Raw genomic sequence first — 27113 nt, 5'->3', positions numbered from 1 at the left:
AAAAATAATTTTTTTTTGTGTTTTAAAAATATTTTTGGGGGTTTTCGTTTTCAATTCAAAATTGTTGAAAGAGTTGAGTTCAGGATGCCGTGTAATTTAAATATCTCCGTCTTGATCAACTTTTTTTTCATCGACTTCACATAGTATTTTGATTTTAAATTCCAACGTGTAAGCACAGTGCTTTCTTTTAGACAACTTTTAGTAAAATGCAAAGCTAAAATAAGATCGAAAGTTCTTGTGCGATAATTGATAATGAATGATGCGCAGTTATTCAGAGGTGAAGTGAAATGGAAATGAAAAGGCGTGTCAAGTGCCAATGCTAAGCTGTCTACTACACATCCCTCTTTTGTTGAAAAGCCATTTCATTAGGTTCAAAGGCCTAATTACATAGAACCCCCACCCCCCCCCCCCTCACACACACATTTAAACAACGAAGTGGAAATGAAATGGCATTTCAATTGTAAGTTGTCTACCCCCCCCCCCCTCCTTATTGTCGTGTTGAAAATCCAGTCAGTTCCAAAGCATCAACACACGAGCGAGAACATCTCGCTTGCGTTATTCTACACCCCAACTCCCCCTCTTTCCTCATTTTTCGCCTGTCAGTCACCCGCTGTCTTCCTTTTCCAGTCTGTGCGATTGTGGTGTTGGCCAAGCCCAAGTGCAGTGATTGAAGTGTTTGCCTCCCCCCCCCCCCCACCCCCCACCACCCATATCTTATACTTACGCTCTGTTTAATATCGCCGGGCATTATTACGTGTGGCTTCCTTCCCGAATTTTTGAAGACAAATATAGAGAGAAAAAAGGAGGGTGGTCTCAAGTTGTTTCGGTTTAAAGAAAGTCCTGCTTAAAAGTATTTCGGTTCATCGTAAGAATTAGTACAAAGATAATGAGGAAACTCGTACAATTTATTAAATTCTTTGCGGTTTAAGGTATTTTTCGGTTTAGCTTCTTTCGGTTTAAAGTAATTTGATTGTATATTGGATTAGATTAGATGTATTCTGTGTTTACTTGATAAAGGCCAAGGGCCAAAACGTCGTTTGTTTTGTGTTGTTCATTCATGAGTCAGATTTACTCCCTTTATCTTTATCTCCATTTTATTGACTCATTTGGGCACCTCTATTTATTAGGTGCCTGTTAGGCGTGTTTCAATAAATCAAAGGATTGGATCTAAAGTCCTGGAGATTGCAGGATAACCCAAACATAACGATGGTTCCAGTCGTTCCAGGAAAATACAAGAAAACGAAAATCAGCTGGAATAAAAGTTGTATTTTTCTTTCTGCTTATCTCGTCTGGCCTTACTTAAAATGTTCCGATTTTTATCTTGCACCAAAATTAAAAAATCTCCCAGACCTTTCACATCATCATTGTATTGATCAAACGTTGTTGTTGATTGGGAATAAAAGGTTATATTCTTGGCCGTCGACTGGGTGAGGTTCCTGACCTCCCATAGTGGGCAGGAAGGTACTTGCTGTGTCTTCTATCCCTCTATATCTGTTTTCCAACTTGATTTCTGTCTTTGTCTTGGAATGAGATTACTTGGTTTTGTCCTGGCCCTGGCCAGATACTCTAGCTGGGAGGGAGACAGTCAAATGTATAGTTAGAGTTTTGGGAGACGATATTTTTTTCCTTGTAAATCATCTTTCTGTTATATCCTGTATTATGTTTTGTTTACTTATTAGTATTATAAGTATATATGATTTGTAAGACATTTGAGTGTGTTCCTCTTAGTGGGGACCTGTGCTTGTGTCTGGATGAGACTTTTAGGTGATCTCAAACTAAGTACTTTGATAGTGTGCTCTTGGAATCTATCTGTTTCCTATTTGAACCAATTACCCTTTTGTCTTACCTTTTCTTGGATGCTTTAATTGTAATTCTAGAATGTTTTACTATCCCATTTTCTTCCTTTTTACTGGCGCTGATATGACCTTAATGTGTTGCAAGCGCCGTAAAACCCTTAAAAACAAACAAACTTATCATTGTGGACAACACTGAATGAACAACAACAAAACAACACAAGTGAAGGATTTACTCAATATTTATTTCATAATTCATGTCATGGGAACACTAAAAAAAAACAGAAAAAAAAAAAACAATCAAGACGGGAATGTACAAGTAAAAGACACACAATGATAATCATGATCATACCATTCAAGATTAGCTCCCCTGGGTTTAAATCTGTCTAAATAACTAACCACCTCAATGTGATATCATCTATTATTATGTCAAGAGTGAACTAACACTTCCTCATTCCCCTGAGGGACTAAAACATAATCTGTCAAATATCAAATTTTAAATCATAACAAAATTCCGAAAAAATCTTCACATTTGAAGAAACATCGTTCCGTTTTCTTAGATAAACATACCTTTTAACGCAAATTCCATAACTCAGATGTTAAATTCATCTGTCCATGTCAGATTTTCCCCAAAATAAATAACACTAGATTGAGGCTATGGGTCACATCTGGGACTTGAACTTTTCAAACTCATGAAATTACACTGGGTGGACTTATCAATGAATTCCGTATTACCCTTTACGTTGAAAACTCACAAAATCATGAGAAAAATTCATCCGACTTAACCAGGATCTGTACATGACACATGACATTTCAATGAAAGGCTGGATGCCTTCTTTGTTTGTTTTTGTTTTTCAGGGTTTTACGGAGCTTGCAACACATTTAGGTTATATCAGCGCCAGTAAAAAGGAAGAAAGTGGGATAGTAAAAAGTTCTAGAATTACAATTAAAGCATCCAAGAAAAAGTAAGACAAAGGGGAACTGAGAACAAATAGGGATCTTATTCCAAGAGCACACCACCAATGTACTTAGTTTGAAATCACCTACAAGTCTCATCCAGACACAAGCACAAATCCCAAAAAAGAGGAACACACTCAAATGCCTACATTATACATTCAAAATAACAATAATAATACATAACAGAGAGATGATTTACAAGGAAAAAAATATCATCTCCCAAAACAATAACTATGCATTTGACTGTTTCCCTCCCAGCTAGGACCCAGGCCAGTGCCAGGACAAAACCAAGTAATCTCATTCCGAGAAAAAGACAGAAAGCATGTCGGAAAACAGATATAAGGGGATAGAAGACATAGTGTGTACCTCCCTGCCCACTATGGGGGGTCAGGATCCCCACCCAGGATGCCTTCTTTAGTTTTAGTTTGTTTGTTTATGGTCATTTCATTGCTAGTAAAAGGGAGATGATGGAAAATATTGCCGCTGATATCACGTTTTATCATAAGTGACTAGTTTCAAATACGATCATATCAGGGGGAAAAAGCATGGGCACAGTGCATAGTCATACCTGCCTATTATTACGGACCATTCGTAATTGTTACGGAAGTGTAAGGACAATTACGGACTTACGGGAATAGAAGAAATATTACCGATACAAATGGTCGCAACGTTTGATTTGACCAGTTTGAATATTTAACCCATGGGCATTGTGCTGATTTGAAGTTCGAATGTTTCAAGTAGGCAGTTATGCATAGTAATAATAATGAAGGATTTTACACAGTAGCTTTCCAAGTGGACACAAATGTTTTGCTTGATGTCATGAATCAGAATGAAAAGTCTTTTTCTTACTCAGTTTTATAAGTTAAGGGAAAGGACTAGAATTTTTAAATTGATAAATAAAAACAAGAGATCAATTGTAACCCACCATCTCAAAACAGTATTAAGTCTGGATGAATCGGACCTTGAAAAGTTATACATATATTAGAAATGAAATGATAAAAAAATATGAATGTTGGGCATTACATTTTGTAATGTAAGAGATCATATTTATTTTTTATCATGATGAAATGAAAATAACCCAAAGTTTCTTATATGTTGATAAAAAATTACCACTTTTAGTAACTAGTTTATCCCAACATACAACCAAACTAATGCGGCTTTGAGATGGCTGGTCACAATTCATAATCAAAAGCCAATAAGTTGCGGCTTTTGAGTTAAAGTCAAACTGGCACAAATCTCAGATTCAACTGGTTTGCCCTCATCAACGGAAACAAGAAATATAAAAATATCAAGATTATCATGTCTACTACATGTTTCCATTTATTCACTGTGTGGAATCTTTAATTTTTACCTGATGTGGACTAATCTTAATATTGGAACTTTTAACTTAAGATCTATTAAAAGTAACATTCGAAAGGAACAACTGTGTCAAGATTTAGAAAGTTATAAAATCGATGTGTTGTGTTTACAAGAGACGAAGATCCAAGATGACGTCGACCAAACAATAAATGGTCACAGACTGCTGTGCTTTGCTTCCAGTTCACCTCACTATGGATGTGGATTTCTCATAAATAAAAACTGCAGGGATTTGACTAGTGACGAATGGAATGTTTCGGACAGAATATGTGTTCTTGAGCTTAAGTGTAAGATCAATTCAAGGAACCAGAATAACGATAACAAAGACGATCACGGTAAGAAGACGTTCACGTTCACTATCTCAATCGTAAATGTTTACGCACCAACAAGTCAACGCGCAAAACAATACCCAGAGGAAACTGATAAATTTTACAAAGACCTAGACGATACACTGAACAAAATAGGAAACAAATCAATATTAATAATTGCTGGAGATTTTAATGCCAAAGTAGGAAAACGTCTCGACAGTGACACACTATGTTTAGGATCATACTCAAAAGGAAAACGTAACGATAACGGAGAAAAATTAGTCCAGTTCTGTGAACAGAGAAAACTTTTCATAACAAACAGTGCTTTCAACCACCCATCAAGACACCAGACAACATGGGTAGGACAAAGGAAAGACCAAACCAAGACAAAATGATAACAATACACAACCAAATAGACTATATCATATGTCGACACCGCCATAAACACTACTCAACCAACTCGCGATCATACGGTGGTACACTGCTAACATCCGATCACAAACTTGTAAAAACGAATTTCAACATAAATGTGTACAGACAACGAAGACAGAAAGGTAAAACGGCAGTCAAAATAAACACGGCAAAAATAGTAAATGAGCGAGAATGTCGCATTCATTACCAATATGAACTTAACTCAAGTCTATGGAAAATAAAGCAAAACAGTAATCCAAACAATGAATTGAAAGAGACGCAAGCGGCAATGAAATATGCGGGGGAAGAAAGTGCAGGCTCTATTAATACAACTAAGAACAAACCAAATCGAACGCCTAACATCGCTATTAACGAACTATCGTGGCAACAAAAAGAACTTAGGATCAGGATACAAAACACGAAAGACTCGGAAGAAATAATAAACCTGAAAACGGAACAAAACAAAATACTGCATTCAATTCGATCACTTACAATAAAACACAGAAACGAGGAATTAGACAAAAAAGTGGAAGACATAGAAAAGTCCAAAAATAACGCATCGTCTATGTTCAAAGCGACGAAATCTCTGAACCGAAAACCATTCGAGAACCCAAAACTACAGGATAAATTTGGCAAACAGACAACAAATCCCAACGATATCCTTGACATTGTAACTGACCACTTCCAGCAGAAATTTCACAAACAAGTCTCACAAATATCGCCCTTCTCAGGAAACCCTAGAGACCTAAACAACCGCATCACAACAACTGAAGTTAGAAATAGCATAAAGTGCCTAAACAATAACAGATCCCCAGGCAAAGATGAAATTCCCGCTGAATTGCTGAAATGCGGTACCCTCTCCCTGGATCTGAGCATTGCAAACATAATGAACAAAACATTCTCAACACACAAAGACTGGGACATAAACAGCGGTGTCCTAATTACAATACAAAAACCAGGAAAAACGAAAGGACCCATAAACAACCTGCGCCCAATAACATTACTGAATACCATAAGAAAAACACTGTCAACTATTGTTCTCAACAGAATTAGACCGAAAATAGAAAATTATCTATCACATAGCCAAAGCGGGTTTCGCCAGACCGAAGCACATCGGACGTTGTATGGACACATAAATGGTTGGCAGCAAAGGCACTCAAAGAAAACATATTCATAACAATAACCGGAATCGATATGTCCGCAGCCTTTGATACGATCGACAGAGGAAAACTTTTGGAGATATTAACAGAAATAGTAGACGAAGACGAGCTCCGAATAATCCGATTTCTCCTCAGCAACACAAAGATACAACCAAGGATATACGGGGCCACAAAACAGACGCAGTTCGAAAGTAACATCGGGACCCCCAAGGAGATAGTCTGAGCCCGATTCTGTTCACAATATACTTAGAACACGCTCTGAAAGAAGTTCGAAAAGTCATTCCAAAACCAACGACTCATATTGAGAATGCAATCCCTAGAGAAATCGCCTATGCAGATGATGTCGATTTTATTGGATCAACACCAGCAAATATAGACATCATACAAAATACCCACATGAAATATAACCTCCAAGTCAATGCCAATAAAACCGAATTTACAACAATATCGAGGAACAAAGAGGAATGGAAAAGAACAAAGAAAGTCGGCTCACTAATTGGAGACACCGAGGATGTACAAAGAAGAAAACAGCTATCAAACGCCGCACTCAGTAAACTCACCAATGTATGGATTAGAGGTGACAAAATAAAGAGAAAAACCAAACTGAAACTGTACCATGCTCTTGTAAAACCGGTACTTCTGTATAACTGCGGCACTTGGGCGTTGACAAAATCCGAAGAAGAACATCTGGATGCCTTCCATCGCACACAGCTAAGAAGGGTACTGGACATCAAATACCCCAAAAAGATCTCAAATGAATCACTCTATAAGATCACAAAAGAAAGACCAATCTCCCTTGACATTTTACAACAACGATGGCAACTTTTCGGTCACATACTACGCAGGGACAAAAACATACCAGCAAACCAAGCCATGTCGGGATACTTCCAAAAACACGGGAACCTTTTCAGAGGAAGACCGATCACAACACTCCCTGTGATCCTAAACAAAAACCTCACAACACTTGGACAAAGCATTAGTCTCATAACGGCAGGGGACCTTGAAAATCTGAGAACCCTAGCAGAGGACCGGCAATATTGGAGACACCTCACACAGGAAATACTGGAAACAGCCAAGGCGACCCGATCTTTCGGTCGAGACGCGAAAGGCATCTAAGTCAAGTAAGTCAAGACTACATCGAAAGCAGATCTTCAAAATTCAAGATTTAAAATTTAAAATCCCGTTTTGTTTCTAATTCTAAGGGTTTTACGACGCTTGTGACACATGACACTTGTGACACATTTAGATCATTTCAGTGTCAGTAAAAAAGGAAGAAAATGGGATGGTGAAAAAATTCTGGAATTACAAGTAAAGGTAACTCGATAAAAATTAAGACAAAGGGGAATGGTTCAAAGAGGGAACAGATATAGATTCCAAGAGCATACCATCAAAATGTACTTACTTTGAGATCACCTGAAGTTCGCTGTTTCCAATTCATTTTAAGCACGATCCAAGTAAGTAAATTCTACAGTAAATCTAGAATTTGCCTCAATGACAAGAACCAATGAAAAAGTCAGATAAAATATCAAGTAAAGGGACTAGACCAGGCGTTTAAACAGCGTGGCTCAGCGGTACGGTCTTTGCTTCGTACCCAAAAGGTAACAAGTTCGACTACCTGCCTTGTTGTGTAGCCTTGAGCAAGTCACTTCGCCCTAGCCCATTTTGCAGCGCTGCACTGCGGCTGACACCACCTGGATTATTCATAGAGCCTGAAGACAAATATCCCCTTGGGGATGAATAAAGGGGATTTTTTTTTCTTCTTTTTTAATTTTCGAGAGCGATTCATCCCTCAAGTCTGTTCTGAATTCACTCAAGAGACGACAAGAATAAACCAAAATCCTGGAAGTTTAACCTCAACCTTTGGAAAGGAAGTTGGGGGGGGGGGGGGGGGGATTCCCACCTCATTCAAAATATAAATAGTAGAGAAAGAAAAAAATACTTAGGCTACTTATTACAAACATTTTATATCATCAATACAGAATAATATATATAACTTTAAAGGGAGCTTAATTTGCCACCAAATACATGCAATCAAAATACACAAAATCACGAAATATTATGCAAATCTTATCATAAAATACAAGACAATAATTAATGATTAGAAAAAATAGTATAAACCAATCGATTTATTTTCTCTGTATTGTGAGCAAGGATCACATTTTATAGGCATAGGGACCTGCTTGGTTTTCCTATTACAAAAATATGTTTTCGTCTCTTTTTTTTGTTTGTTTATTTTTAATGGTTTATTTTTCCACGGTTGAAAGAATACAAGAAGGAGACACAACCGAATATTTTCACAATATTTAAAAATTTATCACAAGTGATCACAAGTATGAATAGTTTTCCTGTTACGTCTGGAGGGAAAAATCATGAAAAGTTTTTTTAAAAACATGGAATTGATGAAGCATTAAAAAGGAAAGAAATAAAACCTGAATAGCAGCAAAACACACTGAAGGGCATAAAGAATACGTTGATGAGAGAAGAATATAAAGTTTACATTTAGTTTAGCATGTTGATAGAAGCTGGTAATCAGCTGTGTTGCATATTTGGTGTGTTATAGTTATACGTTATACGTCAAAGATAACAAAAGTCATCGCACCCACCATCCACTATAATTGGATCATAAACATAATCATAAACATTAACGTAATCATAAACATCATAATATAACATTTAAAAGGAGAAAAACTAAATTAAACCCCGTTATCACCTTGCAGGTACAAATTGCTGTAGTGGTGTTGGTATTGGTTTGATGGTGACATATTGTAATTGTGTAGATAACACGTGATATGTGATCATGAGTTGTAAACGTTTTCTTTTTGTGTCTTTAGCTGGCATTGAAATTGAATAGTTATGTGTCAGTGCGCATTGTTGATTAAAAAAAATAATACAAAAAATATGCCGCATATATCACACCTCTGTAAATCACATTGAGCACTTAGATGAAAGCGTACATTTTTATATAAATAGATTTATTCATGTAATTTATCAAAAATTCAAAATAATTCAGTCATAAGAATCAATTTTAAGTTTTAAACGTAATATAAGAAATCATTTAAACATGAATTCATTTCAATGTGATAAATAAGAATAAAATGCTTGTCCCAAGAAAAGAAAACAAAAAAACAAAACGCCATCAAGGTCTAACAGTCAGTCATGGGCAAAAGTAGGATTTGAAAAATACTAACAAAAGAGTGAAAATGGAGAAGCTTTGTAAATTGCAACCACCATTGGGTACAGACAATACAAGTTATTTGCATTTTATTTCTAATTTATTTGTTTTCCCCGTTAATTTGTGTATTGTTGTGCTGACAAAGGGTTTGTACCCGACACGTCCAATGTCTGTATCGTTCCGATACGAACCCTCTCCATTTTCACTCTTTCATTCATATTTTTCACGATCACAGGCTTCAGGCAACACCTATCTTTTTCTGATTTGAAAAAAAAAGAGTTTTAAAGAGAAAGATAGCGCAAGTGGAATCTGAAAGGAAACCTTCAGAAAGCCCAATCAAGAAAACTATAAATTTGATACAAAATCGTGTAATCGAGTTCATATTTTATATTCAAACCTGCCAACTTGAAATGTAAAAAAATCGTAGTTTTCAGAAAGAAGAAATAGAACTTACTATAATTAACTTTACAAATTAATATTTTACATTTATCAGTATTAAATCTGCCTCTTTGTGGCACCAAAGTTTTCTTTTTATCACATTGTAATGAATCAAAAATGTCTATTTATTTCTGTTGTTGAAGCCAAAAATTCGTATTTTTACCATTTTTTCGGAGTAGTTGGCACGTCTGTATATTTGCTTTGAGCATCGGTCACTGACGTACGCAAGAGTTACAGAACAAAATCCAAACTGAAGGAAACCCTAAGAAAGCTAAATCAAGAAAAGTGTATAAATTTGATACAAATAGTAAAATCTAATTCCAAATTTAGAGCATCAGTCACACGGGGATCTTTGCGTATTTGTGACAGAGTTGTACTTGTATCGTCCCACCAGTTTTTGAAGCTCATGTCTCCTTTGGACTATTATCACGGTATCACAATTCGAACAAAATTGAAATTTTAATTCAAATGTTCTCTTAGGGAAAAATATTACACAAATTTAACAATAATCATGATAGAAGTGAATCTATAGCGGTGTGATATCGTCCTGGTAACAAAGAAAGACAACAAAGTCATTCTTACTTAATCCTATCAAAGACACCAAGTCATATTGCCGTCAATTTATTTCTCTTTTATTACTCTAAAATCCTCCCATTTTCTCGACAACCTTCCTACACAAAACATGTCCTTATGTATTTAATAAACGTATCTTAAATTCTTTGACTCCAACCAGAAGAAAAGTTTGCATTTCCCAGGCCTGTCTACTTGAAATGTTAAAAATTCGTAGTTTTCAGAGGGAAGAAATAGAAGTTACTATAATTAACTTTAAAAATTAATATTTTACCCTTAGCAATATTAAAAATGCCTTCAAATCCCTGAATAGATGCTTTGTGGCACCAGTTTTATTTTTAACACATTGTATTGAATCAAAAATGTCTATTTATTTCTGCTGTTGAAACCATAAATTCGTATTTTTACGAATTTTTCGTAGTTGTAGGCATAACAAAATAAACTAAAGCTAATGTTTTAAAAAAATGAATAAAATAAAAAAGCCTACTATAAATGCAATGCACAATGTTTGTGGTCATGGCGTCAATTCCAAACAATTATCATTACACATCATGGGGAATGCCATAAAGAAAGGAAAGAATAACTCTATGTTATTTTGTAAAAATAATAATAAATATTATAAACAATTATCACCCTTATCTGTCCATTCGAAAATAATTCATTAATTCACACATTAACTTCTTTTTTTGCAAACCGTTTAATTTCATGAATTTTTCTGCTTTCCCCAAAAATGCCTGGATGACGTAATAATAGAAAAAAAATAATTTTAAAAAATCCAATTATTTACTTTTCATATTTTCTGGGGCTGACTGACTTCGGGTCACAGGACACACCTTTGAAATGCCAGAGAGCAGATGGATGGCTTTGTTGTCAAACATTTCCTGTTTAGAGTTTTCAGTAGGCGGGGCTATAGCATTGTTGATCATCGCCATGGCAACCACATCCAAAGGCGTCGTAATGGCAGTTGGAAAGAAGTAAGTGATTGGCTGGAACAGAAATTTAATGGTTCTCTCAAAGGGACGTGACTCTTCTCTGTGTCCCAGAAGGATGCTGAAAGGAAAAAGAGTCAAAACAATAAAACACACAAGATATTTCAAGTTTTATTTAAAGTGGCAGCTTCTCAGACTGGTTCAGATCTTATGGCCGTCATTTCAGTAACAGGGGTTTTAGAGGGAAGCAGGGAGCAAATTTTTGAAGTCAATAGTCGAAAGGGCTTGTTTACAAGTGGTTGGTAGGGGGTTTCAATGTCGGAGGGGAATTTTAAATAAAAAATCCGAATTGAACAAATCCAATTTAGCCATCCAAAATATTTGTTTAAGTGACAACTGCAGTAAGCCTTTCTTTTACACTTTTCAGGTCTCTGAAACCTTTTTGTACCCTTTCGAATTGCTCCTACAGTCCACTCTTCTTTTCAAAGTATGAAGAAAAAAAAAAAAAAAAAAAAAAAAAAAACAACCTACAAATTTGTTTCAATCTAAGATTGAAAAGTAAAATTTAAAACTCTTAGATTCCATTTTTTTTTTTAAATGTAAATTTTTCTTTTTAAATCCTTCCTTTCAAATACGAGAGAGAAAATCAATTTATAAAATAAATATGCACCAATCATGAAAACACCTGAAGAGTTTAGCCAAATGCATCAATGTGAAATTGTGATCCAAAATGCGCTATTTCACGAAAGAGACTCACTACTAGACAAGTCTGGAGCAAAAACAAACAACGAAATAAATGACTTACCCAGGTCTATAGACCGAAAGTCGGTCAAAGTGCATGACTTTCAATGCTTCTTCCACTTGGCCCTACAGGAATAAAATACATAAATCTAAAATCACCAAAAGAAAAAAAAAAATATCTTGTTTGATTTACCACGAACTGTCTTGTTCTAGAAATTTTACCTACAATACAAGCTAAATTTACCTACAATACAAGCTAACTTTAACTACAATACAAGCTAAGTTTACCTACAATACAAGCTAATTTTAACTATAATACAAGATAAATTTACCTACAATACAAGCTAAGTTTACCTACAATACAAGCTAATTTTACCTACAATACAAGCTAATTTTACCTACAATACAAGCTAAATTTACCTACAATACAAGCTAAATTTACCTACAATACAAGCTAATTTTACCTACAATACAAGCTCACAAGATGATGTAAATGTGAGCGATATCGTATATATGGATTCTAATATTGTCAATGTTTTCTATCCATCTATCACAGTATTATCATTATACATAAAAATAAATTTGGATCTCTTGGAAATTATTTTTTTTTTTAGCATTGTTTTGAGCAACGTCTTCCTGGTGCGTTGAAAAGAGAGGAAACAATTAAAAGGCACCTTTTCCCCTTACATCTAAATGAATGTTGTTTTACAATAATAATAATAATAATAATAATAATAATAATAATAATAATAATAATAGTAATAATACACATTTATAGAGCGCTCATTCTCGTGTAAAACACAAGCTCTGGGCACTTTACAATATAAATTATCAATTTTAAGTGAAAAAAAAATAAAAAAATCATTCATAGCCAAATCAAGGATTCATAGCGTCAATAAAAACAAATACAGTAAAAATGTGTCTTGAGATTCTTTTTAAAGGTCGGTAAAGACTTACACTCCCCCAGACCACGTGGTAGTACATTCCGAATCTTGGGGCCGAAACAAGCAATAATAACAGCAACAACAACAAAATGGGAATAATCCCCCCAATCAGTGTACCTTTGTTCTAGGATAGAGGAATGAACTCAACAACAACAACAACAAAATGGGAATAATCCCCCCAATCAGTGTACCTTTGTTCTAGGATAGAGGAATGAACTCAACAACAACAACAACAAAATGGGAATAATCCCACCAACCAGTGTACCTTTGTTCTAGGATAGAGGAATGAACTCAACAACAACAACAACAAAATGGGAATAATCCCCCCAATCAGTGTACCTTTGTTCTAGGATAGAGGAATGAACTCAACAACAACAACAACAAAATGGGAATAATCCCACCAACCAGTGTACCTTTGTTCTAGGATAGAGGAATGAACTCAACAACAACAACAACAAAATGGAAATAATCCCCCCAACCAGTGTACCTTTGTTCTAGGATAGAGGAATGAACTCAACAACAACAACAACAAAATGGAAATAATCCCCCCAACCAGTGTACCTTTGTTCTAGGATAGAGGAATGAACTCAACAACAACAACAAAATGGAAATAATCCCCCAACCAGTGTACCTTTGTTCTAGGATAGAGGAATGAACTCAACAACAACAACAACAAAATGGAATAATCCCCCAACCAGTGTACCTTTGTTCTAGGATAGAGGAATGAACTCAACAACAACAACAACAAAATGGAAATAATCCCCCCAACCAGTGTACCTTTGTTCTAGGATAGAGGAATGAACTCAACAACAACAACAACAAAATGGAAATAATCCCCCCAACCAGTGTACCTTTGTTCTAGGATAGAGGAATGAACTCAACAACAACAACAACAAAATGGAAATAATCCCCCAACCAGTGTACCTTTGTTCTAGGATAGAGGAATGAACTCAACAACAACAACAACAAAATGGAAATAATCCCCCCAACCAGTGTACCTTTGTTCTAGGATAGAGGAATGAACTCAACAACAACAACAACAAAATGGAAATAATCCCCCAACCAGTGTACCTTTGTTCTAGGATAGAGGAATGAACTCAACAACAACAACAACAAAATGGAAATAATCCCCCCAACCAGTGTACCTTTGTTCTAGGATAGAGGAATGAGGAATGAACTCAACAACAACAACAACAAAATGGAAATAATCCCCCAACCAGTGTACCTTTGTTCTAGGATAGAGGAATGAACTCAACAACAACAACCAACAAAATGGAAATAATCCCCCAACCAGTGTACCTTTGTTCTAGGATAGAGGAATGAACTCAACAACAACAACAACAAAATGGAAATAATCCCCCCAACCAGTGTACCTTTGTTCTAGGATAGAGGAATGAACTCAACAACAACAACAACAAAATGGAATAATCCCCCCAACCAGTGTACCTTTGTTTAGGATAGAGGAATGAACTCAACAACAACAACAACAAAATGGAAATAATCCCCCAACCAGTGTACCTTTGTTCTAGGATAGAGGAATGAACTCAACAACAACAACAACAAAATGGAAATAATCCCCCCAACCAGTGTACCTTTGTTCTAGGATAGAGGAATGAACTCAACAACAACAACAACAAAATGGAAATAATCCCCCAACCAGTGTACCTTTGTTCTAGGATAGAGGAATGAACTCAACAACAACAACAACAAAATGGAATAATCCCCCCAACCAGTGTACCTTTGTTCTAGGATAGAGAATGAACTCAACAACAACAACAACAAAATGGAAATAATCCCCCAACCAGTGTACCTTTGTTCTAGGATAGAGGAATGAACTCAACAACAACAACAACAAAATGGAAATAATCCCCCCAACCAGTGTACCTTTGTTCTAGGATAGAGGAATGAACCACAACAACAACAACAAAATGGAAATAATCCCCCCAACCAGTGTACCTTTGTTCTAGGATAGAGGAATGAACTCAACAACAACAACAACAAAATGGAATAATCCCCCAACCAGTGTACCTTTGTTCTAGGATAGAGGAATGAACTCAACAACAACAACAACAAAATGGAAATAATCCCCCAACCAGTGTACCTTTGTTCTAGGATAGAGGAATGAACTCAACAACAACAACAACAAAATGGAAATAATCCCCCAACCAGTGTACCTTTGTTCTAGGATAGAGGAATGAACTCAACAACAACAACAACAAAATGGAAATAATCCCCCAACCAGTGTACCTTGTTTAGTAGAGATTGAACTCAACACAACACAAAAAATGGAATAATCCCCATCAGTGTACCTTGTTCTAGGATGAGGAAGAACTCAACAACACAACAACAAGAAATATCCCCCAACCAGTGTACTTTTTCTAGGTAGAGATGACTCAACACAAAAATGAAATAATCCCCCAACCAGTGTACCTTTGTTCTAGGATAGAGGAATGAACTCAACAACAACAACAACAAAATGGAAATAATCCCCCAACCAGTGTACCTTTGTTCTAGGATAGAGGAATGAACTCAACAACAACAAACAAAATGGAAATAATCCCAACAGTACTTTGTTCTGATGAGAATGAACTCAACAACAACAACAACAAAATGAATAATCCCCCAACAGTGTACCTTTGTTCTAGGATAGAGGAATGAACTCAACAACAACAACAACAAGATACCAACAATTAATGGGAATAATCACACCACAACAAAAGGATAACCCTGTGTCCTTGTTCTGGTAGAGGAATGAACTCAACAACAACAACACAAATGGAAATAATCCCCCAACCAGTGTACTTTGTTCTAGGATAGAGGAATGATCACAACAACAATGGATAATCCCCCAACCAGTGTACCTTGTTCTAGGGATAGAGGAAATGAATCAACACACAACAACAACAACAAATGGAAATAATCCACCCAACCAGTGTACCTTTGTTCTAGGGTAGAGGAATGAACTCAACAACAACACAACAACAAAATGGAATAATCCCCAACCAGTGTACCTTTGTTCTAGGGTAGAGATGATAACAACAACAACAACAACAACAACAAATGGAAATAATCCCCCCAACCAGTGTACCTTTGTTCTAGGGTAGAGGAATGAACTCAACAACAACAACAACAACAACAAATGGAAATAATCCCCCCAACCAGTGTACCTTTGTTCTAGGATAGAGGAATGAACTGTTTTTATTGGCACCTTGAGAGGAGACGATAGAAAAATGTTTACAGTTGTGGGCCTTGGCAGCCTCAGCAGACAACAAGACGTAGTCGTGGTCGACCCTGATGAATCCTTCCTGGAAAATACAACATAAATCTTCATTAGTTGGGGTCCTACAGTGCTATTAATAGTAACGTCAACCGGGGTTACTTAGGCCATCCGGGGTTACTTAGGCCATCCCGGGTTACTTAGGCCATCCAGGGTTACTTAGGCCATCCGGGGTTACTTAGGCCATCCAGGGTTACTTAGGCCATCCAGTGTTACTTAGGCCATCCGGGGTTACTTAGGCCACACGAGGTTACTTAGGTCATCAAGGGTTACTTAGGCCATCCAGTGTTACTTACGCCATCCGGGGTTACTTAGGCCATCCAGTGTTACTTAGGCCAGCCGGGGTTACTTAGGCCATCCGAGGTTACTTAGGCCATCCGGGGTTACTTAGGCCATCCGGGGTTACTTAGGCCACTTAGTAGAATAAAAAAGATAGCTTTAAAAAGTTAAATTCATGAGTGCTTATTAGATCTATTGGGTTCTAATTATTTAAAAGATAAAAGCTACATGTAATTTATCTTTGGGTTCCGTTTATCTTTTAAAATAAGCAATCTTGTTTTCAGTAAGTGGCCTAAGTTACCCCGGGTGGTCGAAGTAGCCCCAGTTGACGGTACATTATAGAAAAATGGTTTAAAACGGGGAAATAAACATCATCTCTCAAATAATAAAGGAACTATACATTGACGTGCCTCTCTCTCTCTCTCTCTCTCTCTCTCTCTCTCTCTCTCTCTCTCTCTCTCTCTCTCTCTCTCTCAGCTAAAGATCCCTGTTAGGACTGAGAAAAAAATACAAACTCTAGCCTAGGTATTGAGTTCCTGATTAGGGCATTTGACATTATTCCTCGTTTCAGGAGTGACACACTATCTGGCTACATTGCTGTTTACAACCTGGCCAGAAAACTTATACTTCAAATATGTGCGGCTATGTGGTCTTGTGATATAACACTTGCTTCCAGACTGGAAGGTCCTAGGTTCGAGCCTCACTTGGCGCATTGTTGAGTCCTTGGAAGAGGCTCTTTACTCACATTCTCTCACCGTACACAGGTGTAAAATGAGTACCTGGCCGTTAACCGCGTTGTCTCTGTCTGAAAAAAATTGTAATATCGCCTAACAGGCGCCATGTCTCATTCTACATGTGGCGGTTGGCTAGGGACCCTTTGTAAAGCACTTTGAGCATGTTTTGTGGATATTGCACTATATAAAAGCTCAAATTTTCTTTTGGTTTTTTTTTTTTTCTATTTTTTTTTCATCTATTCAAAGCTTAGCCAAAATCACGCCAATTTTTTTCCTGTTTCTATAGGTCATTGTCAGTAATGTTTGTCTTCAGAACAATGCGAACAACAAGATCAAAACTATACAATGGAACGATCAGAGGCATCAAATCAAGTATGAAATCAAACATCCAATCCAATGCAATACCTTTCCATCCTTTCCCCTAGTGGTGCCCAAACAGCAAAAGCCTGTGTCGAGGCCTTTGAAGACATCCTTGTGCTCGTCAATGTTCTCAAAGTCAATCACCTTCTGTTCCTGTTGAGATTTGAAAAAAAAATAAAAAATTTTCTTTACCTTTACCCCAACAAAACAAACATAATCTGGCATTTTTTTAATTGGTTCCTGTAAATAAGAAATAAATAACAATGTAAAATTAAATGTAAGCTTCAATTTAATATACGAAAACAGATAAAATGGACGTTTTGAGTTTCTCAACAAAACAGGATGAATGAACACAACAGACGAATGAGATTATGCGGTAGTGGCATTGTAAGTAAATTTTCATTAGTTTTTTTTAAATTTTTTGTTATAAAAAACCCACTTACAAATTCTGGTCCCACACTGAGGTCAATTTTTCTCCGACCAATCAAAACGACTCTTTTAAAGACTTTCAACCGGTTCAGCTGTTCCACGAGGGCCCGTCCCACAATGCCTGTATAACCAAGGATAAAGGCGGTGTGACCCTCCTCTTTAAAACGCTCCAAGTTTGTTGAAGACTGTTCTGCCATGCTGAAACGATCAAATAAAAACCATTGCAAATTGAAAAATAAAATATGTCTGTTTTTTGTGTAATCATATTTCTAAATTGAACTTTTATAGCGCAATTCAATATCCTTTGTAAAGCACCTTGAGCATGTTTATGGATATTGTGCGAAATAAAAGCTCAATTTGAAAGCTCAGTTTAAAATCTAAATCAAAATTAAGACTTGGGCATTGTCCGAAAATTTACTAACCCAAAGAGAATAAATCAAAATTAAAATCATCCATAAATAATGATGATGGATAATGTTCTGCTTGTAATTGTAATAATACTGGAATTTGTACAACACCCGCAACTCTCATTTTCTCCAACTCTGAAGCAAAAGTGTTCTGACAACGTTAGAAGACGAGAGACTTGGCAAATTTTGGAATTCAGAAGTGTAAATGTTTCAACCAATAATGGAAGTTTACCATCCCGTCCACTTGACAAAAAATAATGAAAACTAAGAGTCTAAGAGTAAGAGTAAGAGGGGTGGAGGAGGAAGGTTAAAGTTAACGGAGAGATCCTCCCTTTGGCTTTCTTCTCTCTTGGATTACAAAACATAGACTCGATGGAAGCGCCCAGTAGGGACTATTTCCTTTGTAGTTTAGTATTTGTATTTGTCGGGTTCGAGAAATTCGGAAAAATGCATTGCCTTGGCCTTGTGCAACAATGTTGACTAGCAGCCTGTTCGCCACATTGAATTTTTTTGTGGGGATTCATTGGGAGTCATCATCATCCTGGGCAGCAGTAGCAGTCATCTCTGGTCTGTAGGCTACGTTTTTTTTTACGCAGTGGCTATTTTTACAGTCCCGTAAAGATGGTTCTCGGGGCTATTTTTACAGTCCCGTAAAGATGGTTCTCGGGGCTATTTTTACAGTCCCGTAAAGATGGTTCTCGGGGCTATTTTTACAGTCCCGTAAAGATGGTTCTCGGGGCTATTTTTACAGTCCCGGAAAGATGGTTCTCGGGGCTATTTTTACAGTCCCGTAAAGACGGTTCTCATGGCTATTTTTACGGCGTTGATGTGATTCGTTCAATTATCCGCATAGTTATAGATTATCATCTTTTTGCAGTATTCACAAAACTTTACATATCATTTCTCCCGATATTTAGATGTACAGATCTAGAGGCGGTGAATGAAAGCAAAATTAATTTCATTTAACATATGTATATCTAAAGCTAAAACTAAAATTAACAAACAATTAATGTAAAGTCAATTCTCTTAGCGATTTTTACGATACTGTCATTTTTATTACATATAATTTTTTTTTTTTTTTTTTTGCATAAGTTATGTTTGCAGTACAGAACAGCCCGTTTTCTATCATCAGTGGGCAGGTTAGGTTGTATGTCTTGATTTTTTTTTTCTGTCAAACATACATAATATAGATCTATTATCAAACACTGAAAGTATATTTAGTTCCTGCTTGAGTCGACACCCTCAAGATATAATACTTTACAGGTTGGCTTTTGTTTATACTTTACCAGTATAACCAGTCAGGAAGGACTAACGATTTAGACAATAAGACGCAGACGTCTAACATTCAGGGTGCAGTCTTCTCACGTGAGAGTGGGTTTGAATCCAATTTCAGAAAAGAGGCCGTTCACAAACCAATTGGACACATTTTGACCATAATTTTAGAACCCCCACCTCCCAACCATATTGTGGACAAATGACTACCCCCCCCCCCCCCCCATGTGGATGTCCATGGTAAAGATGCACATTGCGAAACACCTCATGCTTAAATATTGTTCTTTTGAATAATATTGTTTTTAAAAAGAAAGTAAATAATGATGATGATTCTCTACCATGGGCGGTCATGATCCAAAAGAATAGAGGTGCCCAAGACTGATCCTCATTGAGGTGGAGAGGGCATTTTACTTTGGTCCCACCATCGCGTTGCTTCTACTACTTTACCGATTGACCCAGTGTTTGTTCCGACCAGACAAGAGTGGTCGCTGTATTGCTCCTCCCTTCCCAGTTAGGAGGTTGTTTTATTGTTCTCCGCCAAAGCGGTGTTCACCTTGTGGTCAGACCCCTCTGCTTAGGCTTTGAGGTACCACGAGGGAAAGAGATAGATAGAGAAAAAGAGAAAGGAAAAAGAGAGAGAGAGAGAGAGAGAAAGAAAGAGAGAGAGAGAGAGAGAGAGAGAGAGAGAAGAGAGAGAGAGAAAGAGATAGAAAAAGAAAGAGATTGGGAAAGAATGAAAGAAAGAGAGAGGGAGAGAGAGAGAAAATGAGAGATAGGGAAAGAAAGAAAGAAAGGGATAGAGAAAGAGTGAGAGAGAGAGAAACAAAGAAATAATGTAGAAAGACCGGGAGAGAGAGAGAGAGAGGGGGGGGGAGAAATAGAGAAAGAAAGAGATTGGGAAAGAATGAAAGAAAGAAAGAGGGAGAGAGATAGAAAAAAAAAGAGAAAGTAAAAAGAAAGAGAGAAGAGAGAGAAAGAGAAAGAAAAAAAGACATAGAGAAAGAATGAAAGAAAGAGAGAGAGAGAGAGAGAGAGAGAGAGAGAGAGAGAGAGAGAGAGAGAGAGGCTGCTAACTAGCCGCACCTTGAACGAAGTGAGTGAGAGTTTTAGATTTAGAGCTTATGGCGTCTACTCAGCCAATCTGTTACTATTTATAAATCTATTACCGCAACGCCGTAAAAATAGCCACCAGAACCGTCTTTACGGGACTGTAAAAATAGCCCCGAGAACCATCTTTACGGGACTGTAAAAATAGCCCCGAGAACCATCTTTACGGGAATGTAAAAATAGCCCCGAGAACCATCTTTACGGGACTGTAAAAATAGCCACTGCGTTTTTTTTATTGGCGAATGAACTAAAGACACTACAAGGATGACTGAGGGGTAATAAGTTGTTGCATTCGAGAATCAACCCTAAGGAAGCGATTATTTTGGGCAATATTGCTTTTGTGAGGCAAACCTCTGTATCATCTCAAGTTCAAGATAGCAACGATTCTGGCTCAACTCATCAATGAATGATCATCAACCATCGTCATCACGACTCACCTGCAAATTATTTCTTGATGTTCACTGGTATCCAGCTCTCGTTTTAGCAGGAATCCACCAAGTGCGACTGCAATAACAAGAATGCCAAGAGCTGTGGAAGGAATTATTATATCACAGCGAAACCATAGAAACTTCATTGGTGCGAAAGATTAGCACCTAGACAAGTAAAATCGTATGCTTTTAGTCCAATTTATCCAGGATTTAGATGACACAAAATCGCAGATCCACAACAAAAAATTGGAACTCTTCAAGCCGGAAAGAAGTGTATCACTCAACTAAAAACGGAAGTGAAGGTGGTGTCAGAGGGGGAGGGGCATCGACGTATGAATATTAGTAAGTCAATGGGGAGGGGTCGGGGTCTGCAAACAAGGGACGTTACACCAATCGGGACTGTGTTCTTCTCAGAAATGCCGCCGCTTCAATAGGACTCGGAGACACCACGGGGCCATTTACCCTGGCCGTTGCGACCTGTCCGCTCCGCCACTGACCCAAGAGATCTTATTCTTATATTATGTCACGTGATAGTTGTATAAGCGAGTGTGGGTAGGATGATTAAGCTGGATGATATACGAAAAAATAATAAACACAGTTTTATTCCATTGCCTGCTCTATATCCAGCTTGACTCGGGTCTTGTTTGTGGATAACATAAGGTTCACACACTTGAGGGTGGGTCTCCAATTTAATTTCGACCTGTCGTTGGTCAATACACATAACACCTAAACGATTGTCCACACTCGACCATGACCCATCCTCTAATAAAAAGATAAATTCCAAAAGAATAGAGAGATGAAGAGCGAGAGAGAGAGAAAGAAAGAGCGAGAGAGAGAGAGAGAGAGAGAGAGAGAGAGAGAGAGAGAGAGAGAGAGAGAGAGGATTACTTTAAATAGGGAACAGAAGTAAATTAAAGAGAAATTGATCGATTATTGTGCTTCTTCTTTCGTTGCATGACCTATGGAGGAGAGAGAGAGAGAGAGAGAGAGAGAGAGAGAGAGAGAGAGAGAGAGAGAGAGAGAGAGAGAGAGAGAGAGAGAGAGGGGTTTCATGATTTCATCCACCGACTTCTGACAATCAGGTTGCCGACTATGCCTTATTATTTATTTGCTCAAATTTTTATGATTTTGCTGATCGAGTCTACCGTATTATTATTATTATTCCTCCGAATTTCACATAAGTACCAACATAATCGAACATCTAGGCCACTAAAGTTAATCTGGTTTGTTTTTTGTTTTTTTATCACTACATAAAATACATAACTTAAAAAAGAAACAAATGAAAAATACAATACGAAAGAAAAGTCACGTCCTGTGGATGCTCGGGGCCGTTCTCGTTGCAAACCACAATGAATTTTTATGTGGGGATTCATTGGGAGTCATCATCATCCTGGGCAGCAGTAGCAGTCATCTCTGGTCTGTAGGCTACGTAGAATATTGAAGTGTAGTGTACTGAAGAGGGAACCACATTTTGATTGGTCAACCTGCCTTTGTGATTGAACGGTGCAGACCAACCTGCCTTTGTGATTGAGAACGGTGCAGACCAACCTGCCTTTGTGATTGAACGGTGCAGACCGACCAGCCTTTGTGATTGAACGGTGCAGACCGACCTGCCTTTGTGATTGAACGGTGCAAACCTGCCTTTGTGATTGAACGGTGCAGCCCAATCTGCCTTTGTGATTGAACGGTGCAGACCAACCTGCCGTTGTGACTGAATGGTGCAGACCAACCTGCCTTTGTGATTGGACGGTGCAGACCAACCTGCCTTTGTGATTGAACGGTGCAGACCAACCTGCCTTTGTGATTGAACGGTGCAGACCAACCTGCCTTTGTGATTGAAAGGTGCAGACCAACCTGCCGCTATCGAGTGAAAACAATAGGAGATCGATCGGTAAGACAGTGCGCGAAAAGTAAAAGCCGTGTCGTGTGGATCATCGCGACACTGTCCTGTCGTGAGTAAACAAAACCATTTTTTTTTAAACAAACAAAAAAAAAATTTAAAAAATAAAAATAAAATAAAATAAAAAAATTAAAAAATAAAAAAAAAACGCAACAAAATACACACAATACCAAAAACAAAACACATACACAAAAAATAAAAGTAAAAGCTTGAGCTTTCATATAGGGCAATATCCACTAAACGTGCTCAAAGCCCTTTACGATAGCGGATAGATGCGTCGAGTGGTGTGGTGTGGTGTTAACCACATTCATCTGAAGTGTTTACCGACTTTCAAGATTGATCCACACGTGCAGTTTGAACGTAGTGGCTTTCGGTTTACCGATATGTAGTTACTTAACAAGGACAAAGAGGAAAAAAATTACAAAATTTTGATTTCCTTTCGATTTAGAGGTTTTCGGTTTATCTAGTTTTTACTGTATTAAGTACATGTCAGCATTATATACGAATATGTACGAAATGGTCGTTTGATGTTATCCGGCTTTCACTTTCAAGATGAGGGTTTCAATTTTTTGCATAAATAACGACCACTGGAAAGATTTGAAGAAAGTTCTCGTTGGCTAATAAATGTTGCTTACCTAATGTAAATGTTACTAGTCTAAGCTCGAAGAAATAAATATCAATGTGAAATTGAACAAATAGGGATCAGATGCAGATTCCAAGAGCAAACCATCAATGTACTTAGTTTGAGATCACCTATAAGTCTCATCCGGACACAAGCACAAAATCCAACAAAGAGGAATACACTCAAATGATTACATTATACATTAAAAATAACAAACATAATAATGCATAACAGAGAGATGATTTACAAGGAAAAAAATATCATCTCCCAAAACAATAACTTGTTTGTTTTTTGTTTTTAAGGGTTTTACGGCGCTTGCAACACATTTAGGTTATATCAGCGCCAGTAAAAAGGAAGAAAATGGGATAGTAAAAAGTTCTAGAATTACAATTAAAGCACCCAAGAAAAAGTAAGACAAAGGGGAACTGAGAACAAATAGGGATGAGATTTAGATTCCAAGAGCACACCACCAATGTACTTAGTTTGAGATCACCTATAAGTCTCATCCAGACACAAGCACAAAATCCAACAAAGAGGAACACACTCAAATGCTTACATTATACATTCAAAATAAAAATAATAATAAATAACAGAGAGATGATTTACAAGGAAAAAAATATCATCTCCCAAAACAATAACTATGCATTTGACTGCTTCCCTCCCAGCTAGGATTCCGGCCAGTGCCAGGACAAAACCAAGTAACCTCATTCCGAGACAAAGACAGAAAGCATGTTGGAAAACAGATATAAGGGGGTAGAAGACGCAGTATGTACCTCCCTGCCCGCAATGGGAGGTCAGGATACCCACCCAGAAATGTCGGAATGAAATAGACGTAGTGGTAGTAGTCGTAGTAGTAGTAGTAAGAGTAGTAGTAGTAGTAGTAGTAGTAGTAGTAGTAGTAGTAGTAGTAGTAGTAGTAGTAGTAGTAGTAGTAGTAGTAGTAGTAGTAGTAGAATTAAAAAATTACCCCAAATACCGGAGCATACTCAATGTCTCAATTGTTTCTATGTTATATGTTTGTGTTGAGGATATTGGCAATTAAGCTTAATTGCTGGCCAACTAACTTCGCGGAATTTTGTGTGTTGGATCGTGGGTAGCTCATACGGTAGAGTCACGCTCTTCCCAGCCAGGCGGAGTTGTCGTACCAGTAAGGTCGCGGGTTCAAACCTCCATCACCGCCGCGAAATTTTTATTCTCTATTGTCTTCTGGCACTTTCCTACTCACTTTATCTCTTGTTGTTATCAACATAAGTGCCTGCTCCACTCACTTTTTCTGTAGTAGAAGTAGTAGTAGTAGTAGTAGTAGTAGTAGTAGTAGTAGTAGTAGTAGTAGTAGTAGTAGCAGTAGTAGTAGTAGTAGTAGTAGTAGCAGCAGCAGCAGCAGCAGCAGCAGTAGTGTAGTAGTAGTAGTAGTAGTAGTAGTAGTAGTAGTAGTAGTAGTAGTAGTAGTAGTAGTAGCAGCAGCAGCAGCAGTAGTAGTAGTAGTAGTAGTAGTAGTAGTAGCAACAGCAGCAGTAGTAGTAGTAGTAGTAGTAGTAGAAGTAGTAGTAGTAGTAGTAGTAGTAGTAGTAGTAGTGTAGTAGTAGCAGCAGCAGCAGCAGCAGCAGTAGTAGTAGTAGTAGTAGTAGTAGCAGCAGCAGCAGCAGCAGTAGTAGTAGTAGTAGTAGTAGTAGTAGTAGTAGTAGTAGTAGTAGTAGTAGTAGCAGCAGCAGCAGCAGTAGTAGTAGTAGTAGTAGTAGTAGTAGTAGTAGTAGTAGTAGTAGTAGTAGTAGTAGTAGTAGTAGTAGTAGAATTAAAAAATTACCCCAAATACCGGAGCATACTCAATGTCTCAATTGTTTCTATGTTATATGTTTGTGTTGAGGATATTGGCTATTAAGCTTAATTGCTGGCCAACTAACTTCGCGGAATTTTGTGTGTTGGATCGTGGGTAGCTCATACGGTAGAGTCACGCTCTTCCCAGCCAGGCGGAGTTGTCGTACCAGTAAGGGGCGCGGTTCAAACCTCCATCACCGCCGCGAAATTTTTATTCTCTATTGTCTTCTGGCACTTTCCTACTCACTTCATCTCTTGTTGTTATCAACATAAGTGCCTGCTCCACTCACTTTTTCTGTAGTAGAAGTAGTAGTAGTAGTAGTAGTAGTAGTAGTAGTAGTAGTAGTAGTAGTAGCAGTAGTAGTAGTAGTAGTAGTAGTAGCAGCAGCAGTAGTAGTAGTAGTAGTAGTAGTAGTAGTAGTAGTAGTAGTAGTAGTAGTAGTAGTAGCAGCAGCAGCAGTAGCAGTAGTAGTAGTAGTAGTAGTAGTAGTAGTAGTAGTAGTAGTAGTAGCAGCAGCAGCAGTAGTAGTAGTAGTAGCAGCAGCAGCAGCAGCAGTAGTAGTAGTAGTAGTAGTAGTAGTAGTAGTAGTAGTAGTAGTAGTAGTAGTAGTAGCAGCAGCAGCAGCAGCAGCAGCAGTAGTAGTAGTAGTAGTAGTAGTAGTAGTAGTAGTAGTAGTAGTAGTAGTAGTAGTAGTAGTAGTAGTAGAATTAAAAAATTACCCCAAATACCGGAGCATACTCAATGTCTCAATTGTTTCTATGTTATATGTTTGTGTTGAGGATATTGGCTATTAAGCTTAATTGCTGGCCAACTAACTTCGCGGAATTTTGTGTGTTGGATCGTGGGTAGCTCATACGGTAGAGTCACGCTCTTCCCAGCCAGGCGGAGTTGTACCAGTAAGGTCGCGGGTTCAAACCTCCATCACCGCCGCGAAATTTTTATTCTCTATTGTCTTCTGGCACTTTCCTACTCTCTTCATCTCTTGTTGTTATCAACATAAGTGCCTGCTCCACTCACTTTTTCTGTAGTAGTAGTAGTAGTAGTAGTAGTAGTAGTAGTAGTAGTAGTAGTAGTAGTAGTAGTAGCAGTAGTAGTAGTAGCAGTAGTAGTAGTAGTAGTAGTAGTAGTAGTAGTAGCAGCAGCAGCAGCAGCAGTAGTAGTAGTAGTAGTAGTAGTAGTAGTAGTAGTAGTAGTAGTAGTAGTAGTAGTAGTAGTAGTAACAGCAGCAGCAGTAGTAGTAGTAGTAGTAGTAGTAGTAGAAGTAGTAGTAGTAGTAGTAGTAGTAGTAGTAGTAGCAGCAGCAGCAGCAGTAGTAGTAGTAGTAGAAGTAGTAGTAGCAGCAGCAGCAGCAGCAGCAGCAGCAGTAGTAGTAGTAGTAGTAGTAGTAGTAGTAGTAGTAGTAGTAGTAGTAGTAGTAGTAGTAGTAGTAGTAGTAGTAGTAGTAGTAGTAATGATACTGGTTTGTAACTTGAGGAATAGACGATGGGTGGCCAGCCTAGTACTAGTAGCGATAGTTTGATTTCATGTAAAGGCAGCCGAAAGACTATGATTTCATGTGGCACGGTTGTGGTTGTGGCTCTTGTTTGTTTGTTTGTTTGTTTTTAAGGGTTTTACGGCGCTTGCAACACATTAAAGTCATTTCAGCGCCAGTAAAAAGGAAGAAATTGGGATAGTAAAGAGTTCTAGAATTACAATTAAAGCAC

At 37.5% G+C, this 27113-nt stretch overlaps 1 protein-coding gene across 1 annotated transcript; it reads right to left on the bottom strand.

Annotated features, from left to right (window-relative positions):
• Nucleotides 1-7932: 7932 nt before the first annotated feature.
• Nucleotides 7933-21413, bottom strand: LOC144978070 (protein HTATIP2-like). Its single transcript, XM_078923614.1, has 6 exons — nucleotides 21082-21413; nucleotides 17873-18056; nucleotides 17475-17582; nucleotides 15947-16084; nucleotides 11900-11961; nucleotides 7933-11215 (listed from the first exon to the last, which is right to left on the bottom strand). Exons 1-6 carry the CDS (start codon nucleotides 21216-21218, stop codon nucleotides 10945-10947), a joined length of 900 nt encoding a protein of 299 aa, XP_078779740.1. The 5' UTR covers nucleotides 21219-21413; the 3' UTR covers nucleotides 7933-10944.
• Nucleotides 21414-27113: the final 5700 nt, after the last annotated feature.

Source organism: Berghia stephanieae, chromosome 8 (genome assembly GCF_034508935.2).
Source record: "Berghia stephanieae isolate SIO BIC M18660-M18661 chromosome 8, UCSD_Bste_1.3, whole genome shotgun sequence".
Taxonomy (NCBI): domain Eukaryota; kingdom Metazoa; phylum Mollusca; class Gastropoda; order Nudibranchia; family Aeolidiidae; genus Berghia; species Berghia stephanieae.
Note: the sequence above shows the minus strand (reverse complement) of the source record. Positions and strands in the feature narration are given on the sequence as shown.